The sequence below is a fragment of the Myotis lucifugus genome, unplaced genomic scaffold (genome assembly GCF_000147115.1).
Source record: "Myotis lucifugus unplaced genomic scaffold, Myoluc2.0 scaffold_11, whole genome shotgun sequence".
In the NCBI taxonomy this organism is placed as follows: domain Eukaryota; kingdom Metazoa; phylum Chordata; class Mammalia; order Chiroptera; family Vespertilionidae; genus Myotis; species Myotis lucifugus.
This window is the reverse complement of record NW_005871059.1, coordinates 14174824-14200099: the sequence shown is the minus strand read 5'-3', so window position 1 is coordinate 14200099 and position 25276 is coordinate 14174824. Positions and strand designations below refer to the sequence as shown.

Below are 25276 nucleotides of genomic sequence, written 5' to 3'. Positions count from 1 at the left end.
GCATGTATAGGTGTTCAGTGATAATTATGTGATGTAAGACTAGGTATCTGCTGGCAGATCTGAGAGCTAATTAGGAATACACAGCAAGTGAACCTAAGAAGTTGAAGAGCATGGAGCAGTTGAACTGAACTGAAGTCAGTAATAGTCTTTTACCCACAGGTCAGGGCATCCGGCACTGCTTCCTTGGAAGTCTTTCCTTCAAAAGCAGCCCATCACTTGTCTTTCACTGAAAACAGTCTCTCCCTTTGTTTCTCTTTTGTTCCGTCCTTCACCCAAGCACTGAGTTCCAAACCTTAACTATCGCTGAATTTCCCTCTGTTCATGTCTAATCAGTTTTCAGGTTCTGGTACTTCAGCTTCCTACATGTGTTGGTCCATTGCCCCTATCATGCGTTAGTATGGTCTCTACCCATCTCCTTCCTCAGAATGTCAGTTTCTTCCATCCTGTCTCCCAGACTCTTGTTTTCCCCTCTTTAATTTACACAGTCATCATATATTTTTCTAAAATGTAATTTTGACCATGCTGCTTCATTGCTTCCAGCTCTCCATTAGCTCCTCCTGCCTGCAGATTACAATTCCCGGTCCTCAGCACAAATCAAGAAGCTCTAGGCTTTACACCACCTGCCTCCTGACCTCACTGATGCAAAAATATTTAACTACTTGCAGGTTCCTGAACACAATGTTCTGTGTCCTTTGAATACACTTCTGTGCCTTTGAATACACCTGTCCTTCCATCTTATGGAATCTGTCACCAACTCTGACCAGGCACAATGACTCAACTCAGTTTGGAAGCCTTCTTTGTCCCTGTGCACACATGCACACACACTCAGACAAAACCCAGCAAAGTTAATCACTTCTCATCTGTGCCACCAATGTCTATGTCACAGAGTGTGCAGGCCATGACACTTTTACCTTTGAATCTAGTAACTGGTACCATGGCAATTACCAAGGAGGTGCTCAATAAATATGTTGGATGCTCAATAAATATGAGTAACTCAAATTTTGGTGCTCAATGCATAGGAATAGATGAATGTATGACTTAAATATCTGATCAAGTTATAATTTTTCAGCTAAAATATGTTGGATGTTTTTCACTTGTTTTCAATCCTCTTATCACCACCTTTGTCAAAAACTATTCAATCTCCTGTCTGAACTGTTGCTTTAGTTTCCTAACCAGCCTATGTCACTAAATTCTCCCTCTTTTCTAAACCATACTGATGCAGATTAGCTAATCTCCTACAAGTATGCTTTAATTGCATTACTCCCCTTTCAGATTCTACTGCCTGGCTTCCAAAAAACTCTAGCTACTTTAGCAATCCAACTTTTTTTCTATTCCTCAACACACATTCTCCACTCTTGCCAGCCTGTTCTTCCCACTTCCCCATGCCAAGCTGTGTTCATTCCAGCTTGTGTTCCAGGGCTCAAGTTTATCCTCTCACCAGAATACCCTGTCCTCTCACCTCCATCTGTCTGAATTCTGCTAATAATTTATGTCTGGCTAAAGTTGCACCAGTGTGACCGCGCCACCTCTCCTATGGACTTTGTTGGTGTTTCTCATCTCTTAGCACCCAGATTCTAACTGCATTGTAGACAGTCTTATAAATAGGTGAGATAACTCATTGCAAAATATTTCAAAGTGAGTAGTAGTTAAAATACAAGGGACTGTATATTCTTCTCCCCTACTCCACACAAGAATATAAGCTCCACAAAAGCAGAGAATTTTTGTCCATCTATAATAATAAAAGCATAATATGCTAATTAGACTGGACAGCCGAACGACCTTCCGGACGTGCTTCTGGACGACCTTCTGAATGAAGCCAGAGCTGCAAGGGCTGAGGCAAGCCTCTGCGGCTGTGAGGGATGAGCCCCTTGTACAAATTTTGTGCATTGGGCCTCTAGTTTTGTTCATAAAGGAAAACTAAGGGCTTACTAAGCATCCAAATATTTGTCAAATAAATAAATACATAAACAAATAAAGGAATGAAAAAATCTACTACATGATGGAGTTTCAAATATTATTTTCTTCAGAAAAGAACTTTGAGCCATGGCCAGGTAGTTCTATTGGTTAGAGCATGGTCCTGATTCAGCAAAGTTGCAGGTTTGATCCCCAGTCAGGGCACATACAAGAAGCAAGCAATGAATGTATGGATGAGTGGCATAGCAAATTGATCTCTCTCTCTCTCTCTCTCTCAAAATCAATAAATAAAATTTTTTAAAAAAATGAGGGAAATATGAAATATGAACAAGTTTGTGTGATTTCTGAATTTTAAACAATGTGATATTTTAGAGGTAATTTCTTTTTTAATATATTTTTATTAATTTCAGAGAGAGGAAGGGAGAGGGAGAGATTGAAACATCAATGATGAGAGAGAATCATTGATTGGCTGCCTCCCACATGCCCCCTACTGAGGATCGAGACCGCAGCCGGGCAGGAATCAAACTGTAACCTCCTGGTTCATAGGTCGACACTCAACCACTGAGCCACACCAGCCGGGCTAGAGGGATTTTCTTAAATGGAATAACAAGACTAGTAAATCACTGTGTCCATTTATCTAAATGTATTATTTAAATTTTGAACTTAAAGATTTAAGAAGGGAGTGACAAAGTCCCAGTTACATTTGAGAAAAATAATTCTTATTATTCTCTGGAGGAGGATTTGCAGAAAAGAAGAAAAGAAAAAACAACAACCAGAAAGCTGTTTGTTCATTTATTGAGATACAGTTATAGAGCACCTTCTTGTTGGTGTGCACTTAAAAGAGAATAGGCTGCTAATAGTCTGCGTGATCAGCATAGCAGGTAGGAAAAGCTTAGATGATGAATTATGAAGACTTAATTTAAGTAGTGATGAGGATGAAAAGGAGTGAATATTTTGGAATTTATTTAGGCAGAAGCACTGAAAGTATTTGATGAACTCTGTTAATATTGAGAGCTTGAGTCCTGATTTGCTTGACCAGTTTAATAGTATAGTTAGAGATAAGAGTATGAATGGGCATGAAAGGAATGATGATGAGCTTAGCTGTGGACTTACAATGTTAGAAGAGTCTGTGAAAAAAATTGTGGGTCTGAACTATAAAGAATTGTAGATAAGACCTACTGCTTAAAAGATATATGAAGATTGAGGATGGATTTTGAATTGATCAACAATAAACAGTTGTTGATGACATAAGCTTGTGTAGAAATTCCCCAAAAGGGTGCTTACCTGAGTGAAATGAGATGAGGGCTGAGGCTGCAGATTACAGGCATCAAAAGGTTAAGAGGACAAGAATGACACACGAAAAAGACTGAAATTTAAGGGCCAGATGTGACGTCAAGAAACCAGGAAAGAGTCGTTGTATCAGTTAAAATGGTTTCAAGTGCAAGTAATAGAGAAGCTGACTCACTTAGCTTTAAACAATAAGGTAATTTATTGGTCCACATAACTGGAATTCCAGAGGTAGAATGGCCGGGGTAGTGGTTGATCCAGGAGCTCAATAGCTTCATCAAGAAACCAGCTTCCTTTGTCTTCTTTTGCTCTGCCATCCACAGTTTGGATTTGTCCTAATTCTGTTTCTTGGGGAGTAGAATAACTGGTTGTAGAAATCAGGACTACATATTCTCTCATTCACAACTGGCTGAAGAAGCAGTTTGGCTCTGGAAGCTCTCCTAAAAGAGTGGAGAAGAACTTGCCACTAGTCTCCAACAAAGTCCTTCTTGTGTTCCACTGGCACAAATATGATACCCAATGATTCCTGAAATAGTCACTAACTTGGGGAGAGGAATTAGGCCTCCATCTCACAGAGCTGAAGGTGGATTTAGCTTTTCCTGAGATGCTGAACTTTGTTGGCGAGAGATGAATACCTGAACAAAAATCAAGATTCTTTAGGTAGAAGGAAATGGAAAATGGGGAATGCATAACCAGGCAACTAGGGCCACTAGAGAAATATTAAGTAAGTCTAGGAGGAAGAACGTTTGAGAAGTCACTAACATCGTCAGAGGCTAAAGAGAGTCAAAGTAAGAGTTAAAGAAATAAAAAACAAAAGAAGCCAAGTAAATTAGTTAACTAGAAGGTGACTCTAGATCAGCCGTGGGCAAACTACGGCCCGCGGGCCGGATCCGGCCCGTTTGAAATGAATAAAACTAAAAAAAAAAAAAGACCGTACCCTTTTATGTAATGATGTTTACTTCGAATTTATATTAGTTCACACAAACACTCCATCCATGCTTTTGTTCCGGCCCTCCGGTCCAGTTTAAGAACCCATTGTGGCCCTCGAGTCAAAAAGTTTGCCCACCCCTGTTCTAGATAGACTTCATGGATACTAATTGAAGTGGAGATAGGGTCTTGGTAAGAAAGAGGATATGAAGCTTTAATATAAGTTTAAAGATTCTGGGTTTCGAAAGGAAGAATAATGATAATATAGCAGCTAGGAGGGAAAAGTAGTAAGAAGAAGGGTTGTTTTGCAATCAGCAATTAGATGTTTTAAAGTCTAATCAGTGTCTCCTAATCAAGTTCTGATGAAAGCTCTTCTGGTGACCAGTTCTATGAGCTTAGTCAACATGTCAAGCTCCCTTTGAGAGCTCATCCCTTAAAGGGGAAAAATATAGCACATATATATATATATTGAAAGCAGAGAATAATCTTACCTGTATTTTAGGAGAGATCTTCAATATAATAGTCCACTGAGGCATCAAAAATCATTTATTTGGGGACTGAAAATAGAATATTTTTGTAATTTCTAGCACAGTAACTATTCATGAGAGATAATCCAGTTAATGCTAGTTGACTGTTCTGCATGCAGCCTCAATTTTGTATTGAGTGAATCTTGCTTTGTAGCAGGTAGAATATGAAGCCCACCATCCCCCTTCAGCACCAACAAATTACAACAGATTGAGATTAGTATCTTTAAAATTAATGACAGTAGACCATTTTATTGTAAAGAAAGAATTACACTGTAGGTATTTTAGGAACTGTTCAAGTGCTTTAAATTCAGAACATTGTGTGTTCCCCTTAAATGGTAATGGTTGGAACACTTCTAAGTTTTTGTCATTTGTAAATCAATGAGATTCATGTGACAGAGATCTCAAAACTTTCATCCTACATCGTATAGGCTAAATGGCCACTTATTTGAGAACTTATGGGCAGCCATTCATATTTTGCAGGCAGAAGTTACAGAATGATTTTACTTGGGAAAACAAGAGAAAACTAAAGATTGCAGTAGACCTAACAAATTATTCAGCTTGCTTGATACTTTTTGCCAAGAGTTTTGTCATGAGGGCAGACCATAGTGCTTTATTCCACATTCCCAGCCAGCATTTGCAAACCACCAATCATTTCCTAAGGGACCTTAACAGACGGAAGCATTGAATTCTCTACAGTCAATGTTGCCTCCCACCTGGGAAAAAGACAGTCCTGTAATTGAATCTGAGCATATGCATTGTCATCCCTCCTGCCTGCCTCTCTGATGTGACAGCAAATTAAAAGACTTAAGGCTCAGCCTGTCTTCCAGCTGCCAGCCCCTGGTAGACATGAGGGAGCCAGAAGGGACCAGGTGGAGCAGTTTTGGGTTGCACTAAACACACAGCGCAAGGAGGTTGGCCGTAACTTCCCAATGAATATTTATACCAGCCCCAATTCTCAAGTTGCACTTTGGCACGGACCAGAGTGCTGAGCTCCTGCTGATTTCAAGGGCCCTGCATTGTTTGGACCTGCTCCGTGAAGTATTACGCCAGATGAGAAGTGGGGCCCAGGTTCCTATCACTAAGATGGCTGGTTGACTTTTTTTAAATGGAGACTATCATGTTATAGTGTCATAAGGATGGGGCAAGGGGGAGTTCCCTGACGTCTTCTGGCATTGCTGTTCATGAATTGCATGCAGCCTCAGCCTCAGCTTCCCGTGGAGTGGAACTTTAATTGTTTATATTAAGAGCCACACAATACTGTATGTTGTATATCACGGCATTTTCTTCATCTTTTTCTTGGAGGGTTTATTTTTGTTCGCTAAGGTCGGGCACTTATCACAGGGCTCTCTCATCACATTTCACATTCTGATCCCTCGTGGCAGGTGCTAACTTCCTTGCGCTCAAAGTGAATGGGTTGAGTAACCTCATAAAGATACAGAATGTCTTGGCATAGAAAAGAAGGGAGTAAAGAATGCCTGTCTATGGAAGACTCTTGGTGTTATTTAGTGAGCCCTGTAAACTGAGAAGATATTTGGAAAACCATCTACACACAAACCCATTAACTTTTTCTAGGTAGTAGATCATAGACTTATATTTATGTTCGTGATTCCCAATCCATATAGTTACCTAATAAAGCACACAACTTATCATGAGTTTTGTTTTTTAAGAAATTTTTATTTTATTTTTAATTTTTTAAATTAAAACATAATTGGCATACAATATTGTATTAGTTTCAGGTGTACAACATAGTGATTTGACATTTATATACCTTATGATGTGAACACCACAATAAGTCTATTTATTGATCATTCATCACAGTGCAAAGTTACTATTATATTATTGACTATATTCTCTCTGTTGTACACTACACCCCTGTGGCTTATTTATTTTATAAATAGAATTTTGTCTCTCTTATTCAACCCTTTACATTTTTTACTCCTCTTCCCCCACCCTGCATCCCTATGGCAAACATCAGTTCATTTTCTGCATCACTGATACTGTTTCTGTTTTGTTTTCTTCTTTTGATTGCATACATACTAGTAAGTGAAAGTGTATGGTATTTGTCTCTTTCTGTCTGACTTATTCCACTCAGGACAATACCTTCTAGGCCCATCTATGTTGTTGTTGCAGATGATAAAATTTCACACATTTTTATGGCTGAGTCATATTCCATTGTGTACTAGTATACGTACCACTTCTTTATCCATTAGTCTATGGTTGGACATCTAGCTTGCGTTCATTTCTTGCCTATTGTAAGTAATGCTGCAGTGAACTAGGGGTGCATTTATATGTTTGAATTGATGTGAGGTTTTTTGTGTGTTTTTGGTGTGTCTTTTTTTTTTTTAATTTTCATCAAGGTTATTTTTCCATTGATTTTTAGAGAGAATAGAAGAGAGAGGGAAAGACAGAGAGAAACATCAATGTGAAAGAAACACAGGGTCCGGGCCAGGGAGGAGCCTGCAACCCAGTACATGCCCTTGACCGGAATCCAACCTGGGACCCTTTGGTCCGCAGGCCGACCTTTGTCCATTGAGCCAAACCAGCTAGGGCTGAATTAGTGTTTTTGTTTTCTTCTGGTAAAAAGTCAGAAGTGGAATTTCTGGATTGTACAGTAGTCCTATTTTTAATTGCTTGATGAACCTTTCTACTGCCTTCCATTGTGGCTGCAGCAATTTTATGATCACACTAGCAGTGCACAAGGGTTCCCTTTTCTCCACATTCTCACAAACACTTGTTATTTGTTGACTTTTTGATGATAGCCATTCTGACATATCTCATTGTACTTTTGATTTGCATTTTCCTGATGATTAATAATGTTGAGCATCTTCTCATATGATGTTTAAGGCCATTGTTTCCATATTGAATTTTTGTCTGGATTTTCTATTTATTATTGTATGTGGGTGTTAAAGTCTCCTACTGTTATTGTAAAAATGTCAATTTCTCTCTTTATGTCTGTTAATATTTGTCTTGTTTATTTAGTCCTCCTATATTGGGTGCATAGATATTTATGAATATTATATCTTTTGACCCTTTGATTATTATGTAATGGTCTTCTTTTTGTCTCTTTTTACAGTCTTTGTTTTAACATCCAACTTGTCTGATATGAGTATTGCTATCCCAGCTTTCTTTTTTATTATTTTTTCATTTGTTTTTATGTGGAATATATTTTCTATACCTTCATTTTCAGTATGTGTCTATCTTTTGATCTGAAGTGAGTCTTGTGTATGCAGCATATGGGTGGGTCTTGCTTGCTTTTTTGTGTGTTTTTTTTTATCTTGTTTTGTTTTTATCCATTAATTTACCATATGTCTTTTGGTTGGAGCATTTTAGTCCATTTGTTTTTAAACTAATTACAGATAGGTATGGTCTTTTTGCCATTTTGTTAATTCATTTTTATTGTTATATAGTTTTCTTTGAATTCCTTTCTCTTTAATTTTTGTGTATCTTTTGTAGGTTTTGGTTTATAGTTACTATGAGGTATATTGATCTATATATTTTGCTGTATATTTTATGCTGATCAATATTTTAAGTTCAAACACATTCTAAAGCGCTACAGTTTGGCTCATTGTGTTTTAGAAATTTTTGTTTGTGAATTCCCTAACTACATCTTGTAGTTATAGTTGGTTTTGCTACTTTTATCTTTTAACCTTCATATTAGCTTTTTAAAAAAATATATATGTTTTTATTGATTTTTAGAGAGAAAGGAAGTGAGAGGAATAGAGAGATAGAAACATCAGTGAGAAAAAGAAACATCATCAATCAGCTGCCTCCTGCACGTCCCTTACTGGGGTTGAGCCCACAACCCAGGCACGTGCCCTGACCGGGAATCGAACTAGTGACCTCTTGGTTCATGGGTCGATTCTCAACCACTGAGCCACACCAGCCAGACCATATTAGCTTTTTAAGTGTCTGATTCACTGTTTATTGTATGTTTGCCCTTTTTAGTGATATTTTTTTCTTTCATATATTTTATTATTTCTGCTTATGGCCTTTTCTTTTCTGCCTGAAGAAGATACTTTAATATTTCTTGTAAAGTCAGTTTAATAGTGATGAACTCCTTCAGTGTTCACTTGTCTGGGTAGAGTATTCTAGGTTGTAGGTTTCTTTTTTTAGCACTTGAAATATATCCTGCCACTCCCTCGGGTCTGTAAAGTTTCTGCTGAGAAATCTGCTGATCTATGATTAGCTCTCATCATTGATGTTTCTCTCTCTCTCCCTCCTTCTCCCTTCTTTTCTGAAATCAATAGAAACATATTTTTTTAAGTAAATAATTGCTGAGATTTCAACTTTTGCTCTCTTGCTTCCTGCTCTAATAGGTCTATGGAAATGCAGGACCTAGCAAGTCCTCATCCTCTTGTTGGAGGTGGTGATGCCCCTGGTAGCTCTAAACTGGAGAAAGCGAATCTCAGTAGCACATCAGTCACCACAAATGGGACAGGAGGTAAGTGTACAACCTTAAAGACACCCAGAATCACATTTGAATGTTTGCTGCAATTTCATATGTTAGGGTCTGCTAATAAAGAAATATCTCATTAGCAAGAACACAATCAGCATAATATGCAAGGAATATATAGTTAATGGATTATTTATTGTTCATTTTCTTGAAATTTTTGTTCCTCCTCTAAAACTGGAAACATTCAGAAACATCCAGACAGCCCTGGGCAACATTGAAGGCCTTTAGTGAAGCTTCTTTTTTGCATTAGCCCTTGTAAATATTTTCTAAAATGTGGAAAATGTGGCCAAAAGGTTCTTACGAAAAAAGAAGATGAATAAGAAAAGAAATTGTATTATTTTATAATTTTATTTTGAATTATAAGAGAGAAAATCTACCAACATTTTTTTCTTAAAATGTGGTTTTCCTTAAAAGTAAATTTTGAAATAGGAAAAGTATATCTGCTGCAATTTTCTTTACAAAGAGAACAATACCTAACATGTATTTAAAAATAGGAATTTAATATTTTTTTCCAGGTATCTTCTCTTTTGATTAACACATAATTAACACACAGCATATGGCAACAATAACAGTTATTTCATATATCCTGCCATATTGTTTTTATAAAATGCATTCAACTTTCCAGAAAATATAATCTGATTTTTGCATCACAATATATAGACTACATCTCTATACATATAAGTTTCATTTTAAATCAATTATTTTCAAGTTTTATAGATCTAGTTATTTTATTCAGTAAGTGAGAAATTACATGAAATTTGTTTTAACTTATAAACTTCATATTATTAGATATCAGCATTTGCCACATCATATTTTCTTTAAAATTTTCAATAAATATTTATGAAATTGATACACCTCTTTTCACTTATTTGAGAAGAACTGCGCAACCTAAAATCTCCTTTGTAAAGTTTTGTGCATTGCAATTTGCCTGTATTTAATAATGTTTTATACCAAACCCTTTGTAAATTAACATTTTTCTTGTTTATAATGTTTATTTGTCTCTAAACATGCATCTATAGTTTTGGCTAATTAATTATAGGATTGCAAATTTATGAGATTGTTTAGTGATGACTTCTGGAGTAAAAACATTAATATTTAAACCTTAGCTTGGTCCAAATAATAATATTTTTAAAAAACTATGCATTCTGGAAGCAGACCTTGGAGTTCACTAATCATCATGTGTATATATTTAACGGAACTAAAACAGACCTGATCAACTAAAATGTAAAAGTCATACCATGGCAGTTATAATTTTTGGCGAAAAGGTCAGAAACCAGTGCAAGCATTGAAAACTATTCGTGTACACTGAGCAGGCACTCAGACAATGAACCCTTATACTGTTCCTGTTCTCAGGGGACAACATGACTGTTTTAAACACTGCGGACTGGTTGCTGAGTTGCAACACCCCCTCTTCCGCAACAAGTATGAGAGATGATGGTACACTGCATGTGCTTGGGTGTGTGGATTTGCCCTTCTGGTTTGCTTTCTGTTGCTATTTCTGTGTTTGCACCTTTTTTTCTGTGTCCAATACTTGTAAAGGAAAAGGAGAAATGATCATGCCTTTTAGTTGTTTATTGGTAACAGTTGGCTATATTTTTCATATCAACTAGTATTCTCATCTCAAATTCTTATTATCAGCAGTATTCTTAGATTTTTTTCATAATTTTACAAAAATGGTGCATCAATTGTTTTTCTAACTACATGTCAATTTATTAAGTGGATAATTGAACACCACATTCATGTCAATCAGAGAATTTGAAACATATTGCGTGTACATACACTCGTTTATCTTTATAACCTATACATTTTTATCATTTATATTGACTTTTTAGCATGGCAGAAGATATTTGCTATTTTAGAGACTTTATTAAATATTCCAATTAAAGTAACATTAACAATCAGTTAAAATCCCTTCATTTAAAAAACCATCAGTGATAAAAGCTATATATTTAAAATTGTAAATTAATATTGTCTTTGAAAATATTTTGAACTATAGACATTTACTACATTCATATATGTAATATATATTAAAGTATAAACAAACCTTTTTCCTAAATCGAAAGTTAATATACTATCAAAATTTAAAAATAAATATAATTCCATAGCACTATGATAGAACCACCCAACACAAGATTAAACAGAAGAACTCACTACCTATCACAAATGTGCATTACGAGCAAGCAGTTAGACTAGGCACAGACTTGCCATATCTCGATTATATTAGATTATATGACCAGTGAATGAAGAATACTCCATTATGCCCATTACTTATATATTTATAATTTTCACTTCAAAATTTTTTTTCAATTTCACTCTTAAAATATACTTTTCATAGTTAAAAATATATTGCCAGAATGAGTTTCTCTTCATGGTTCTTTATTCATAAAGAGCAAGATAGTAAATATTTTAGGCTTTGTAGGTCATACTGCCTCTGTCTCCACTACTTAGTAATGCCATCATAGCCCCAAAACAGCCATGGACAATATATAGATGAATTAGTGTGACTAGGTTCCAATAAAACTTTATTTATGGACTCTGAAATTTACTTTTATATTAATTTCATGTTACAAAATATTCCAAATTTGATCACTTTTAAAACATTTAAGATTTAAAATATTTCTAGCTCATTGGCTGATGTTCTGTTCTAAAGTAGTATTACTATAACACAGGCAACTTTACAATAGTAAGTAAATATATATATATATAAATATATATCAATATATATAAATATATATTATATATATATAAATATATATATATAATATTTAGTAATTCATGGCTAATCTTAACTGGAAACATTTTTCTGAGTGTTACACTTCAAGTTTTCTGGTTCTTATTGTTAATGTTAAGTGTCATTTGGCCATTTGGGAAGAACAAGGTCTTGTGTGTCAGAAGGATATGATTTGAATCTTGTCACTATACTTATGAGTGTGTCACCTTGGACAAGTTACTGAACCTTTCTGAGCTTTAATTCTTTTCTATAAAAGAAAATTAATAACACTTCCCTGGCAAGACTTTTTGTCCTAAATGAGATATGTATGTAAGTTGCTTGGTAATAAATGCCAGAATATTTCCTTCTTTCATTAATAATTTAATAATAATTGGCCAGAAAATTCTTTTTTAAAATATATTTTTATTGACTTCAAAGAGGAAGGGAGAGGAAGAGGAAGAGAGAGATAGAAACATCAATGATGAGAGAGAATCATTGATTGGCTGCCTCCTGCACTCCCCACACTGGGGATCAAGCCTGCAACTGGGGCATATGCCCTGACCGGGAATTGAACCAAGACCTTCTGGTTTATAGGTCGATGTTCAACCACTGAGCCATGCCAACTGGGCTGGCAACAAATTCTTAAGGAAAATAAAACATGCATTATGTTAAAATATCCTCCAATGTTTGGTCAGCTAATAAATTCTTCTGAATTTACAATATGTAAATTGACCACAGAAGGCAAATCTTTAGTGAGATTATACTTTGATTATTAATGACATAGTCTTGGTGGCATATTGATATGAAATTTTTAATGACGTTTAATGACTTTTTATGTTAGGTGTTTATAATACAAACTAAGCATTTGGTGCATAATCTCTCCCATTGACAGTAAATTATTTTATTTTTAATCCTGGGTTTTATTGTTGGTATTGGATCATTGCATAAAATTATTATAATAAAGAAGGAAAAAGCTAATTTCAGGTGTTTTCAAGAACTTTCCATTAATTTTGAGATTTTCAAAAAGATAAATTTAATTATATATTTTATATTAATATGAATGAGTTGACAGTATTACCTTAACCTACCATATTACATTGGTGCTATTTCAATATATTACACTATTACTTTAATTTAAAATGTTTTATCACCTTAATCCTAATTACATCTGCAGATTTATATTGGTACCTAGATTTTCCTTTCAAATGTCACTTATAAAATTGTTAAAATATAGAACTAGTAATAAAAATAGAATAAATGCAATCATACTTTAGCATATAGATCAGGGATCAGCAAACTTTCTGTAAAGGGTCAAATAGTAAATATTTTAGGCTTTGCAGACCATATGGTCTCTGTTGTAATTACTCAACTTAACTTTTGTTACACAAAAGCAGCCATAGATAATATGTAAGTGATTGAGCTTGGCTGTGTTCGAATAAAACTTGATAAATTTGAATTTCTTAAAATTTTCACATCACAAAAAAATTATTCTTTTGATATTTTCAACTATTTAAAAATGTAAAAGTCATTCTTAGCTCATGGACCATTTAAAAATAGACCACAGAGCAGATTTGTAACATGTGTTATAGTTTGCCCATCCCTGATATAGATATATATGCTATAGGTGTAGTCTACATACTTCATGTACATACACATTCATGCATGTAAATGCATGCCAAGTATATGAAAGTTACTTCCAGATACAGGAAAGATCCTAATTTACAAGATCCAGATTTATGATAAGCCATACATTGTATACAAAAATACTTAGATCTATTGGGAGTACTTAGGATAGGGTCTAAAAGTGAATTTTTACTTTCTCAAAACTAGTAAAATGTGGCAAGTTTCTATTATATGCCAGGCTCTGTGCTAGAAAATGGAAACCCAATGGGGCCTATAGAACACAATACTGGCCATCAAGGGACCAAAATCTAGCAGAGGAAAAGAGACAAGAAAATAATGAGTGAATAATGTGTTCAAGGTGGGTGCACAGTAGAGGGAGGGAATATTTTATTCTACATGGAGATTAAGAAAATACTTCAAAGCAATTTGGGGGAACCAAAATCAGACATTGTGATCAGATTTATGGCATTTTCTATAAAGGGGTGAGCAAAAGTGGGTTTACAATTGTGAGTTCGTGAAAGAGTTTATTTTTGTATTATAATTAATTAATTAATTATTGTATTATTTATTATTTATTATTATTATTATTATTATTATTATTATCATCATCATCATCAACCTACTTTTGCTTACCCGTGTATTTAGAATCTGCATAACATGGAAAAGAATCTTCCAAAATATTTAATATATCAATGAGTGAATCACATGTAAATAATTTATTTCTGAATGTTATATACCTGTGCAGTAGAGCCCTTTTTACATTTGCTTTTTGGAATGAGAGCCATTTGCTTCATCAAATTATTTTACAAAATTTAATACTTTAAGGATACTTAGGAACGAAAGATACTTGGAACTCATAGGTTTTTGAATGAATATATTGATTTAGACAAACACAAACCATAGGCTGTAGCAATTATTAAAGCTGGCAGGCAATACTTATTGTCACCCTGCAGTGGTATGAATTGTATCCCTCCTGTTCTAAATCCTCCTGAAATTCTTTGTAGAACCTAAAAGGTCAAAAGTTGCTCTGTTTAATTTTGTGATTCAGCAAGAAGTGTATGTGGAATTATATATATAGATATACACTCTTTTAAGTGGACACTTAAATGCATATTTCTGAAGATGAAATATAAAATGTAAATTACTGGGTCAGCTCTTGTAAGGATTAAGTGTGCTACTGCAACAAATGAACGTGAATGATGTTATGATAATAAATCAGACTTTCTCCAAAAAATATACACATCAGTGCTGTACTTGAGTTCTAAAGATAAACTGCAGGAACAAGATTTAATTTGAAAATACTAGTATGTGTATGAGGATATGGATGTAGGTTGGGATGTGAAGAGAGGAAATCAGTGGTTTAGTAGACATAGCTAACACCTGGCAATAATCACATACGATCTTAATTAAATCTGTAGATTATTTTAAAGGTGAAAATTCAGTCGTTTCAATACATTAAAATTAATTTGACCCTTTTAAAAAACTATTTGGTTCTATTAAAAACAAATCGCAAGTGGATAATTAGTGGTCAGGAGGACCAGACAATTCAAGTATCTCTTCTGTGCAAAGTACCATATATAGTTTTTTTCATTTCACTTTTATGGAAATAGACCCTTATTTTGAGCATGTAGAAAACTGCAGAACTCATTAATTAACCTACGACATCAAAATATAATTGCTGCTTTTGAAATCAAAATAATAATTTACTATTAAACATTAATAAGTATACTTTACAACTAGTGTTCATAGACTTAGATACGTTTAAGTAGGAATTTGGCCACACTTTGTAAGTTCCAAGAAATTTTCTCTTGTCTTAGTTTTTAAGGCTTTGGACTGTGTTTTTGTCATAAATATGGACATTGCATCACAAAGGGCCTTTACGCCCATCTAGATCACACTCTGCAACATCTTTATATGGATACAGATTAAAGGAATTCTTGGTTAGTTAGTGCAGCCTGCAAAGGCAGTATGGTTGAGAGTTTGGATTCTGAAACTGTACCACCCTGGTCTCAAATTCTAGCACTCACTAGCTCTGTGACTACAGACAAGTTATTTAACCTCTTTGTTCCCTCATCTGAGAAATGAAGATGATAGTATCACCTACCTTTTATGATTGTCATGGGGAGTAAATGAGTTATTATCTATAAAGCACAGCAAGAGCACCTGGAATGTATTAAGTACCTTTTAAGTTTGTGTGTTGTTATCTGCCTTCAAACTTGCTACTTTTTGTTGTCGTTTAAAATATTTCATGAGGAAGAAATGGAAAGCATACTATATTAGCCTATTCCCACACTTTGGAGCTTTCATTTTTATTATCAAAGTGTGCCTAATTGCTCCATCTAAAAAATAGCCCATTCTTACCACTTTCTGAGCCATCACGAAGAGTCACTGTCATGAATGTAAACCATTTTCATACCTGAAGATAGCCTGTTATGGTGGAAAGATCATGGATTTGGTGCTAAAGACCTGCGTTTGGATCTTAGCTTGATATCACCTGCAATGGAACTGGCCCCTCAGCCCACCCAAACATTAGTTTCCTCCTGTATACATTTGATATAGTGGTTTGCATTGATCAAGGTTGTTTTAAGGAATAGCTAAATATAAATAATCTAGCACATAATAAGCTCTCAATAAATAATTATGTAGTAGCAAATAATTTTGTGGTGGTAAATTTAATTAGTGATCAGCTATAAGCATAATAGGGACTACCATCCAAGTTACTACTAAAAAGTAGTAACCACCATATATTACTTATCATTATACAAATAATGAGATTCTACTTCTTAGATTATTGTTGCTATTGAAAAAGAGGTGGACCTTAAATTTCCCTTTTGCTAGGAGAAGTAGGCCAAACTTTCTTTACTCCCTCTTTCCAACCTCTTAGAATCTTCCAGCAAATCTTCAGGACATTATTGAAACGTGGATAGTAAATTTACCTCAGAGCTCGCTAAGGGAGGGTCCAGTTAGTTCTGTTCCTGTGGAAAGAGAGCATCATCATGACTGCATGTTTCTCCACTAGTTAATTGCTTTTCTAACAGCATAACCTAACTGACTTCTTTGGTTGGTGGGTATTTTCTGACCCACTATACTTTTTGTCATATTTGTTCATGGTTGGCTAGTCTTCAGCTTTCTTCTTTATAGTTTTCTGCTTGCTTCTAAGTTATTTAACTGTATCATTCCAGGAAACATAAGAGGTGTTAAGTAGAAAATAATTTAGTTTATTCCCTTGCTGCTGTGATATATGTAGCAGAGCTCTGCCCACAAAGGGAAAATATGGTGTGACAAAATAAGTAGAGGCTTTTCCACTGCCTCCCTCCCCCCCACTCACATCTAATAATGACAATTATGTGTGCCAGGCTACATCATTGTCAAGTGAGGATTTTGCCAAAATATACCACCTCAAAGAAGAAATAACATATTAAAGACTTTTCAAAAGATACACTTATTGCTGTAGAAATCATCTCTTATTCTATGCTTCTCTCTATAATTCATTAAAAATCATTATGCCATTAAAATAAAAAGCCCAAAATCTTATGTATTACTCATTAGTTTTTTCTAAGAGCAAAAAATTTATTGAGTGCCTCATTTTTCACCCATCACCTGAATATGCTCATGGTTTCTGTATTTCAGTATGCCTCCATTGTACTCTTATGCAATCATTTTTTTTTAAAATCTTCTTGAGGAGAATAAAATGTAAGCTAGTACATCTCATTGTTATGTTTTGTATTAAATGTTCTGAAGACTGACCAATGGTTCCTTTTTTCTGTCTTTTGACTATAATATCAGATTGTGCTTTAGGTGAGTTAAAAATGCAAATATGTATACTGCTGTTTCAACTTCGTAAGGTGGACTGCCCTGAAAAGCCAGATTCAAGAGAACTGGCTTGGCCAGAGGAATTTTCGATTAAGTTCTCTCCAAATGCATGTCCATTTAGAAGCTAAATTAACAAAACTCTCCTCATCGACTTCTCAAGTTCTCTCTTGCATGCCCATGGTAGCTAGAAAAACCACTAGTAGAACAGTCAGCATCTTTTATATCAATTTAGAAATAAAACTCACATGTACTTATTCTTCTACATAGTGTCTCTCCTTGCAGTCAAAACAGAGCCTTTGAACAGCAGTGAAACCACAACCACGACTGGAGATGGAGCGCTTGACACTTTTACTGGGTCAGGTAAAGCCTTAAGCTCGTGTGTTGTTACGTACACATCGGGGTACACACAATTCTCCTAGTGAATGAGCAGCGTAAACACCAAAGCTGTTAGAACGTAGGTTTCTATACATTTAGCAATAAATTAACTTTTTTGAGAACTGATTGTCATAAAACTATGCATTTTTAGAAATTATATTTGGATTAGATTTTTTTTAGTTGACAGCAAAACAATTCCCCTTGACTTTCTTATCAGAAATAAGCAGAGGTGGCTTCCTTCATAATTATTTTATACAGTGCTTACTTTAATAATTAGGTTGTAATAGTTGACTTTATCCCGTCAACTTGCCCATTCAAATGACATAAAAACTGCCTTTTCTCCAACATTTGAGATGTAAAACTATCCATTTGATTCCTTCTAAATAACCTTGTTTCCTCTCTGGGTTTAAAAAAAAAATCCTCCCATGCAAGCAGCTGAGTGACAAGTATTAAAGGTTAATGGGCTGCAGGAGAGCACATGCGGGTTGCATTAGAACCAGCCTCTGAGAGCACTACTTTCACTCAAATGCTTCAAAGAGAACAATGGCGTGTCTTTAAACATCAATCCTTTTAAATACCAATACCTGATAACTCCCAGGTGGGCACAGAGGACACGCATTAAGTTGACTTAGTTAAAGTTACAATATTTTGTTTGGTTTATTATCTGGTGAAAGGATTCTTTTTTTTAATGTGAGGAGGAATGTGTATAGCAGAAAGATGAACATTAAACCTGGAAAAGTATTTGTGTTAATTAAATCTTGGTTCTGTTATTCTATTTTATTTTACATTTTTCCATGTTCTCATGGACAAGGGTTTCATGTGGGTAAGCTTCATGTAAAGAGTTGAGGTATATTCTTGAGGATAATGTCATTATAGCATATATTTGATTTTTAAAGATAAAGATGATCCCATTTCCTGAGTTCACACTGATTGGGAGTGCTTGTCATGTATTCACATAAATAGTAGTACTCCAAACAGAAAGAAATAATACATAAAGATTCATATGTGTTAATCTATATTTTTTTCTAGCAATTCACTTGCCTCCCAGGAGCTAAATAGGGACCAACTAACTCTAGCATTCTTTATTACTCATTATAACCCTTGTAAACTTTCTACAAAGTAAATGCATATGAACATATTTTTAAGGAAAGGAATGGAATTATAAGTAACTGATGACATACTTAAATAGCATATCACAAGTTAACTGAAAGCTAAATGACAAAATTACAGAATGTTAGCTCCAGAAGGAATTTTAGAGATCTATGGTAAGAATACTAAGGCACTGAGAAGTTAACAGTGGTTAAGGCCAGACAATCAAAACTGCACAGATAGTCTCTGCTATAAATAGTCTAGAACAGTATTCTGAGCTATTCGGGAGTCTTTCTGTGATACCCATAGGAAAATATAAACATGAGGAAAAAAATAACTGGGAAGAGTCACCCTATCTGAAATTCACACACACACACACACACACACACACACACACACACACACAGATTTTTTTTTACAAAGTTTCTTCATTTTCTTTTAAGAATTATCTAGGACTGTGCTGTCCAAAAAGTGGCCACTAACCATATGTGGCTATTTAAGTCTAAATTGACTAATATTTAGTACAAATTTTAAAAAGCCATGTAGTTACACTAGTCACATTTCAAGTGTTTAATAGATGTATGTGGTTTTTCTAATGGCTTTCATACTGGATAACTCAGGTATAGAACAATTCTAACACCATGGACCAAGTTCTTTAGGACAACAATGACTTAGGTCAGCAATCCTCAAAAGCAGCACTATCTACAATGGACTTATTTCCTATTGTGAGGTAGTTGTCCTCTGCATTGCAAGATGTTTAGCAGCATCTCTATCATCTATACAAAATAAGTAGCACCCTCCACTTATGACAACCCAAAATGGCTCCAGACATTTTTAATGTCCCCTAGCAAGCAAAATTTCTACTCCACCCCCAACCTCATCCCCTACCTCTCACCCTGTTGACAGTCACTGAGCTAAGGTTCCATGATCATAAGAATAAAACATTAAAATTGCTTGACATCATACTCTGAGAACCTGATAATATTCTTTATAATTTTGTTTTAATTAGTTTTCAGGGAACTTTTAAGGCAAGCAGTTTTGCTTACTTTTATAGGCAGAAATGATGGGGTATAATGAGTATAGTGCTTTGGGTAATATCTCTAGATTAATTGGATGGCAATGGGGAAGGTCTCCATGGTTCTCCAGAAATCATACTGAAGATTAGGCTGCCTGGGTAGCAACTGTCTTTACTTTGTTCAGCATAAGCTCAACTTCACTTTAGTTAAATTTTATGGTTGTTATCAGTTACGTGGAGATTTATGTTAGAATGAAATGTAGACATTTTAGTTAAGAAGCATAAACTCTCCAAGTTTTTTGCGAACATCCTAGTTTTCTGAAACAAAGATCTTATGTTATATTTAGAAAATGAACATATAGACATTAATATGAAATTTTAATTGACCCTTTATACTGTTTTGAGTGCATCATTCTAACGATTTCTAGATTCATTCGTTAGAGGGAGAAAGGATCATATATATTCAGACTTGTGTTCACCCATATGGATTTTTCTGAAATAATTCTGCTCCTTGGCTTATTTAATAAAAGCTTCTTCAGAGAATGTTTCTTTTCAGTATTTGATGTCTCTTTGGAAAAGCCTTGTATTTCACAATCATGAAAACAACTGATTAGTATAGTCTAAGTTTTGAGTGTGCCAAGTGAAATTTTATAAATAAGAGACAAAAAACATGGAATTAAGCCTCATTCAACTATATTTTTGATAAATAGTATTCACTATTATGAATTAATGCATCAGACTGAATTTCCTGTGGAATCACGCTATGAATATTATGTAATGAACAGTTAGTGCCCATAGTGTAGTAAAAAACGTCTGTTCTCACTTGAAAGTTTTAAACATTCTTTAAGTTTTTAGTAAATAAGTATAAAATTAATGGTTCATTAGTCAATGTATTTTTAAATATATATAGTAAGCACACTTAAATAATGGCTGCTGAAAATATTTACAACATAACACCCTAGTCATAATTAATGATTTTCAAAATTGATTCATAATATTCTTGAAAACATACTTTCTGTACTGTTGCTATGAAAACTATAATAGACTTTCATCCTCAGAGTTCACAGGCCAAATAGCATTTTAAATACATTAAATTCTACCTGTTTATGAAGTAGCAGATCACAAGGGCACTTAATAGCATTTTGATATAGAAAAATCTCATGTTTCATGAAATAGTTAGCAACCTAAACCTATTTGTCACTTTTACAATTCTAAAAGTTTAGCTCTAGAATTATTATGAACAACTTAGAAAGGACATAGTACTTTGAAGTATAACTATGATTGATTAGACTAAACTAATTCCAGTGCTGCGTTGTGTACTACTTTAATCTTTTTGAAAGGTGAATGAACAGCAGATGGCCTAATAAAGACACTCTGTGTGCTTGCCCAGTATGGATTGGCTCTGAAGGGACTTCCTCAACACGGTAGAGCCCATATATTTGCAATACATCCGTCTTAGTCAAGCAGATGGTTAAAGGAAAGAGAAACTTCCAAACTTTTGGACATATTCCAGTTTGGGGCTGCATGTGTAGGTGAAATATTAACAGGACCTGGCTTTCACCTTTATGTTCTTCTCAAAAAAGTTCTATCTCTGATAGGTCAAAATATTTTTGTAAATAAGGTTGCTACTGCGTTTTGCAATTATGGTGTGTGTGTTTTTTTAAGTGTTGCATCATCACCCATGCGTTCTGTGTACATTGCAATTATTACTAGAATAGTTTGGACTGTATTTTTAAATTACTCATCTGATTGGTAAAAGAAAGAAAATAGAATATGGTATCATTTGACAATTTGAAAATCAAGGGTGGACTGTCACATTTTTCTTAATTTTTATTATAATTATATTAAAATAAATATGGAGGAAGGGTAATGTATTGGCATCATATTTGGAATTTAAAACATAAAGTTTGCAAATGAAAAAAAATTTACCTTTATATCATGAAAGAATAATCACCTGTAATTGAATATATTTATCCATAGCATATTAATACATAAAAGCATGCTACTGATTTGAGAAAATGAAAGAATGATGGAGACGAATGATTTTTAAGAATTCATTTCATGCTCTTAGAACAAAGTTGAAGCAGTTCAGTTAGAATAAGATGGGCATCTGTTTCTGTTTAGAAAATGAATTCATATTTTTGAAAATCAGTGAATTTTTAGATACATATCTTTAATGTGATAATGTCTTTAAATTGGTTTTGTATACTCTAGTGAAATATACTTATGAAGCAATCTTTTTGCACTTTTGTGTGTGTCTTACAGTAATAACAAGTAGTGGCTACAGTCCCAGATCAGCACATCAATATTCCCCACAGCTCTATCCTTCCAAGTAAGTGGTCAGTAGATTGTTTCAGATTTGTTAGAATAATTTTTCAGGATTACCTTTATTAATCTGTAGTCACACAACATAACTTTAAATTGGGATACATTTATGTATATAAATGTGTTATAGATACATACTCTGATAAATTAGTTGGACAGATAGATATCCTGTATAAATCTAGAAATAGAGATATACTCACTTTTATCTGGACAGTTCCCTTAATCCTGGATATTGTTATACCTTGAGGAAAGCATCAAGTTCAAAACAGAGCACACTGATTTTTTAAATGAAAACCCTAAAACGCTAATGAGTTTAAAGCAAATCTAAAACATTACATTTTATTCAAACATCGCTTTATAATCTGTTCCATCATTACAGTATTTTTATTGGATTTCAAGTCTTAATATATTTTTGAAGAAAATGCTGTACTGTTTTTATAAATAATGTAGTCAACTTATTGAGGGCAGTGGTAGAAATTTCAAGTTTAACTGTACTGATTGTATATCTAAATTTGGTTGCAGTCAGCCAGATGTGTCAAGATTTGGGATCCCTGATTCATACACATTTAAGCGTTCCTTTCTGCAGCAGCTAGAGTGTCTGTCTTTAAGAATAGGTAGGGGGTTGGGCATCCAGTTGGGAACATTTTGTAAAATGTGGCATGATGAGGGGAATGGCATTCTATTTATTTTCAAGAAGCTAGCTGCCTACTTTTTTTTTTTTTTAGATTTTAGTTCTTGGTAGAGAGTTCTTAGTAGCACTTTTAATGACTTTTGTAGTCATTGCATAGCATTAGGTCACTCACAGTAACTGGAAATATATTCACAAGCATATTAATTAATTTGCCTGTGCTCCATTTTCCATATATATATATGCTTTGTTTGATATAAATTAGATTGCTTTGTTTGATATAAATAAGAATTATAGGCCTGAAAGACTTTAGATGTAATTTCTCATTTTCCAGGAAGGTATAGACTTAGAGAGTTTAAAGTGTTTGTCCAAGGTCACTAGCCTGGTGTGTAGCAGAGCCTGAGCTCCTGACATTCAGACTCATGTCCTTTCCTATATTGTGAAAATTATATTGTGGCTAAAGAAAAGGATTACTTCCTGGCTATTATGAGGTTTCACTGAATCTAAGCTGTCTGAATTAATATGCAGTCTTTGTTGCCACAGTAATGCTATTTTTCTGATATTTAGGCCCTATCCACACATTCTTTCTACACCAGCAGCTCAAACAATGTCTGCCTATGCAGGCCAGACTCAGTATTCGGGAATGCAGCAGCCAGCGGTCTACACAGCCTACTCACAGACAGGACAGCCCTACAGCCTGCCCACTTACGGTATTTCACGTCTTCTCTCTTCTCCTTTGGTTATAAGCTTGTAATCCTGCTAGTTGTATATTCTAATATAAGATATCACACGGAAGTAAGATCATTTAGTAATTAAATGGTTTGCACATGCATTTTCCAAACAGATTTGGGTGTGATGTTGCCAGGCATCAAGACAGAGAGTGGACTTCCACAAACTCAGTCTCCATTACAGAGTGGGTGCCTCAGTTACAGCCCAGGGTTCTCCACCCCACAGCCAGGCCAGACACCTTATTCTTACCAGATGCCAGGTAAGTAGACACACGGGAGATGTGTTATGTGAGAACAAATTCTTTGAATGAGCCTCCTTGGCTTCAGACTAGAATTATATAGTCATGAAGATGGTTTTAAACATTAAACCTCTACTCACACAATTTCATCAGAAAAGAAACATGATGAAAAAGGTTGAATATACATCAAGATATATGACCCATATTCAATTTAAATACTTAAATTTAAGTTGCACCAAATTGGCAGTAAACTTGGTCCAAGCAAAGCAACCTCTGAGCCAGTCACCATGCCAGCAGTCACATGTTTAGCATCTATTTAAGTGATTTCAAAGATTCATGACAAAAACCACCATTTTCTTGTTAGTATTTTTAAGGGTATAATGCTGTTTTTATTCTATTTAAAATTAAGTTAGTACTTTCTAAGTCCCATTTACCATTGAATGAGGATTTTTTTGTTCATTCCTAAAATACCTCTCCCCTATTGATACTACATTTCTTAATAGGAATATTTATATAATTTAAATATACCACCACCACCCAAAATCCTCCCTATATGGTTATTGTTTAATTTTTCCCCTTGTTTTTTACTCCAATTAAAAAATTTTTTAAATCACTGTGTGGTTATTGCAGAAAAAATTTAGTCACATAATAAAAACATTAAAAGCTTATTCCTAGCTGTCATTTTGTCTATATTATCAAACTAAAAAATTTGGGGTTATATTAACATATCTGAAACAACTAGAATAGACATTTGAGTCAGCTGACTAAAATGAAATGATTACTTAGACTTTTTAGCTGAAATGGCAGGTCTCTCTTTACCTAGAATGTAGGGAGAAATATATTTGTTCACATGCTACAGCCTCAGTAAATATGTGACAGAGACCATAGAGACATTTTCATTTATTTCCCCAAGTACGTTCGTATTGGACATTCCAGGTCAGGACAATTTGTGTTAATTGCATACTATTCAAACCCATTGGTAAAATAATAAGCTGCCTCAGTAGTCTTTCCCTTTGCCTCTTAACAAGTACATTCCAAAAGAACATATTTAAAAAATAAATCTGCAAATTGATAGTTCACCTGTTTGCCTTAATTTAAAAATCATTGAATAAATTTCTGACCTAATAGTAAATTTTAGAAGACCCTCAAACCTTAGATTATTACAGTACAAGCCCTATTGAGTCTGAGCCCTAGTTCCTAGCTCTTTTTGTTCTAAGGAAAGAACACAAGAATGAAAATACAGGGGTGGCAAGCATCAATTAAGTCTAAGTGGGTTCTATTGTTAATCTCTTAAGCTAACACTATCCAGATATTTAACTTGGGTGATTTTTGTATGCAAATGCAAGTTGATATGACCATTTGAAAATTGAGTAGAATGGAGTTCCACTCATCTGGAAGTAGTCTCAGTCTGTATAATATTTTATTCTTTGAATATTCTGTACTTCCAGACACTTAACCCTTAAAGGTTAGCTGCAGTCCTTGTTAAGACTGTTGTAGATGTTACCTGTTATCACAAGAGGTATAGAGTCAAGCACATTTTCCTTATAAACCTCTCAACTTCAAATTTCACTGTCTTAATAACAAAATTAAATATATATATATGTATATATATATCATTGAATC

The 25276-nt window shown here is 34.4% G+C and overlaps 1 protein-coding gene across 5 annotated transcripts in view; it reads left to right on the top strand.

Moving 5' to 3' along the window:
- EYA4 (EYA transcriptional coactivator and phosphatase 4) overlaps positions 1-25276 on the top strand; it is a 235782-nt gene that overhangs the window by 166096 nt on the left and 44410 nt on the right. For 2 of the 5 annotated variants that reach the window (XM_023750247.1, XM_023750248.1), the window contains 4 exons: positions 8972-9096; positions 21999-22065; positions 23254-23396; positions 23531-23674. In XM_023750247.1, coding sequence (XP_023606015.1) covers positions 8972-9096; positions 21999-22065; positions 23254-23396; positions 23531-23674 — 479 coding nt within the window. Of the gene's footprint in view, positions 1-8971; positions 9097-10461; positions 10531-17521; positions 17615-21998; positions 22066-23253; positions 23397-23530; positions 23675-25276 lie in introns of those variants that run through there. The other 3 variants (XM_006084462.3, XM_023750246.1, XM_023750249.1) reach the window with 3 other exon arrangements.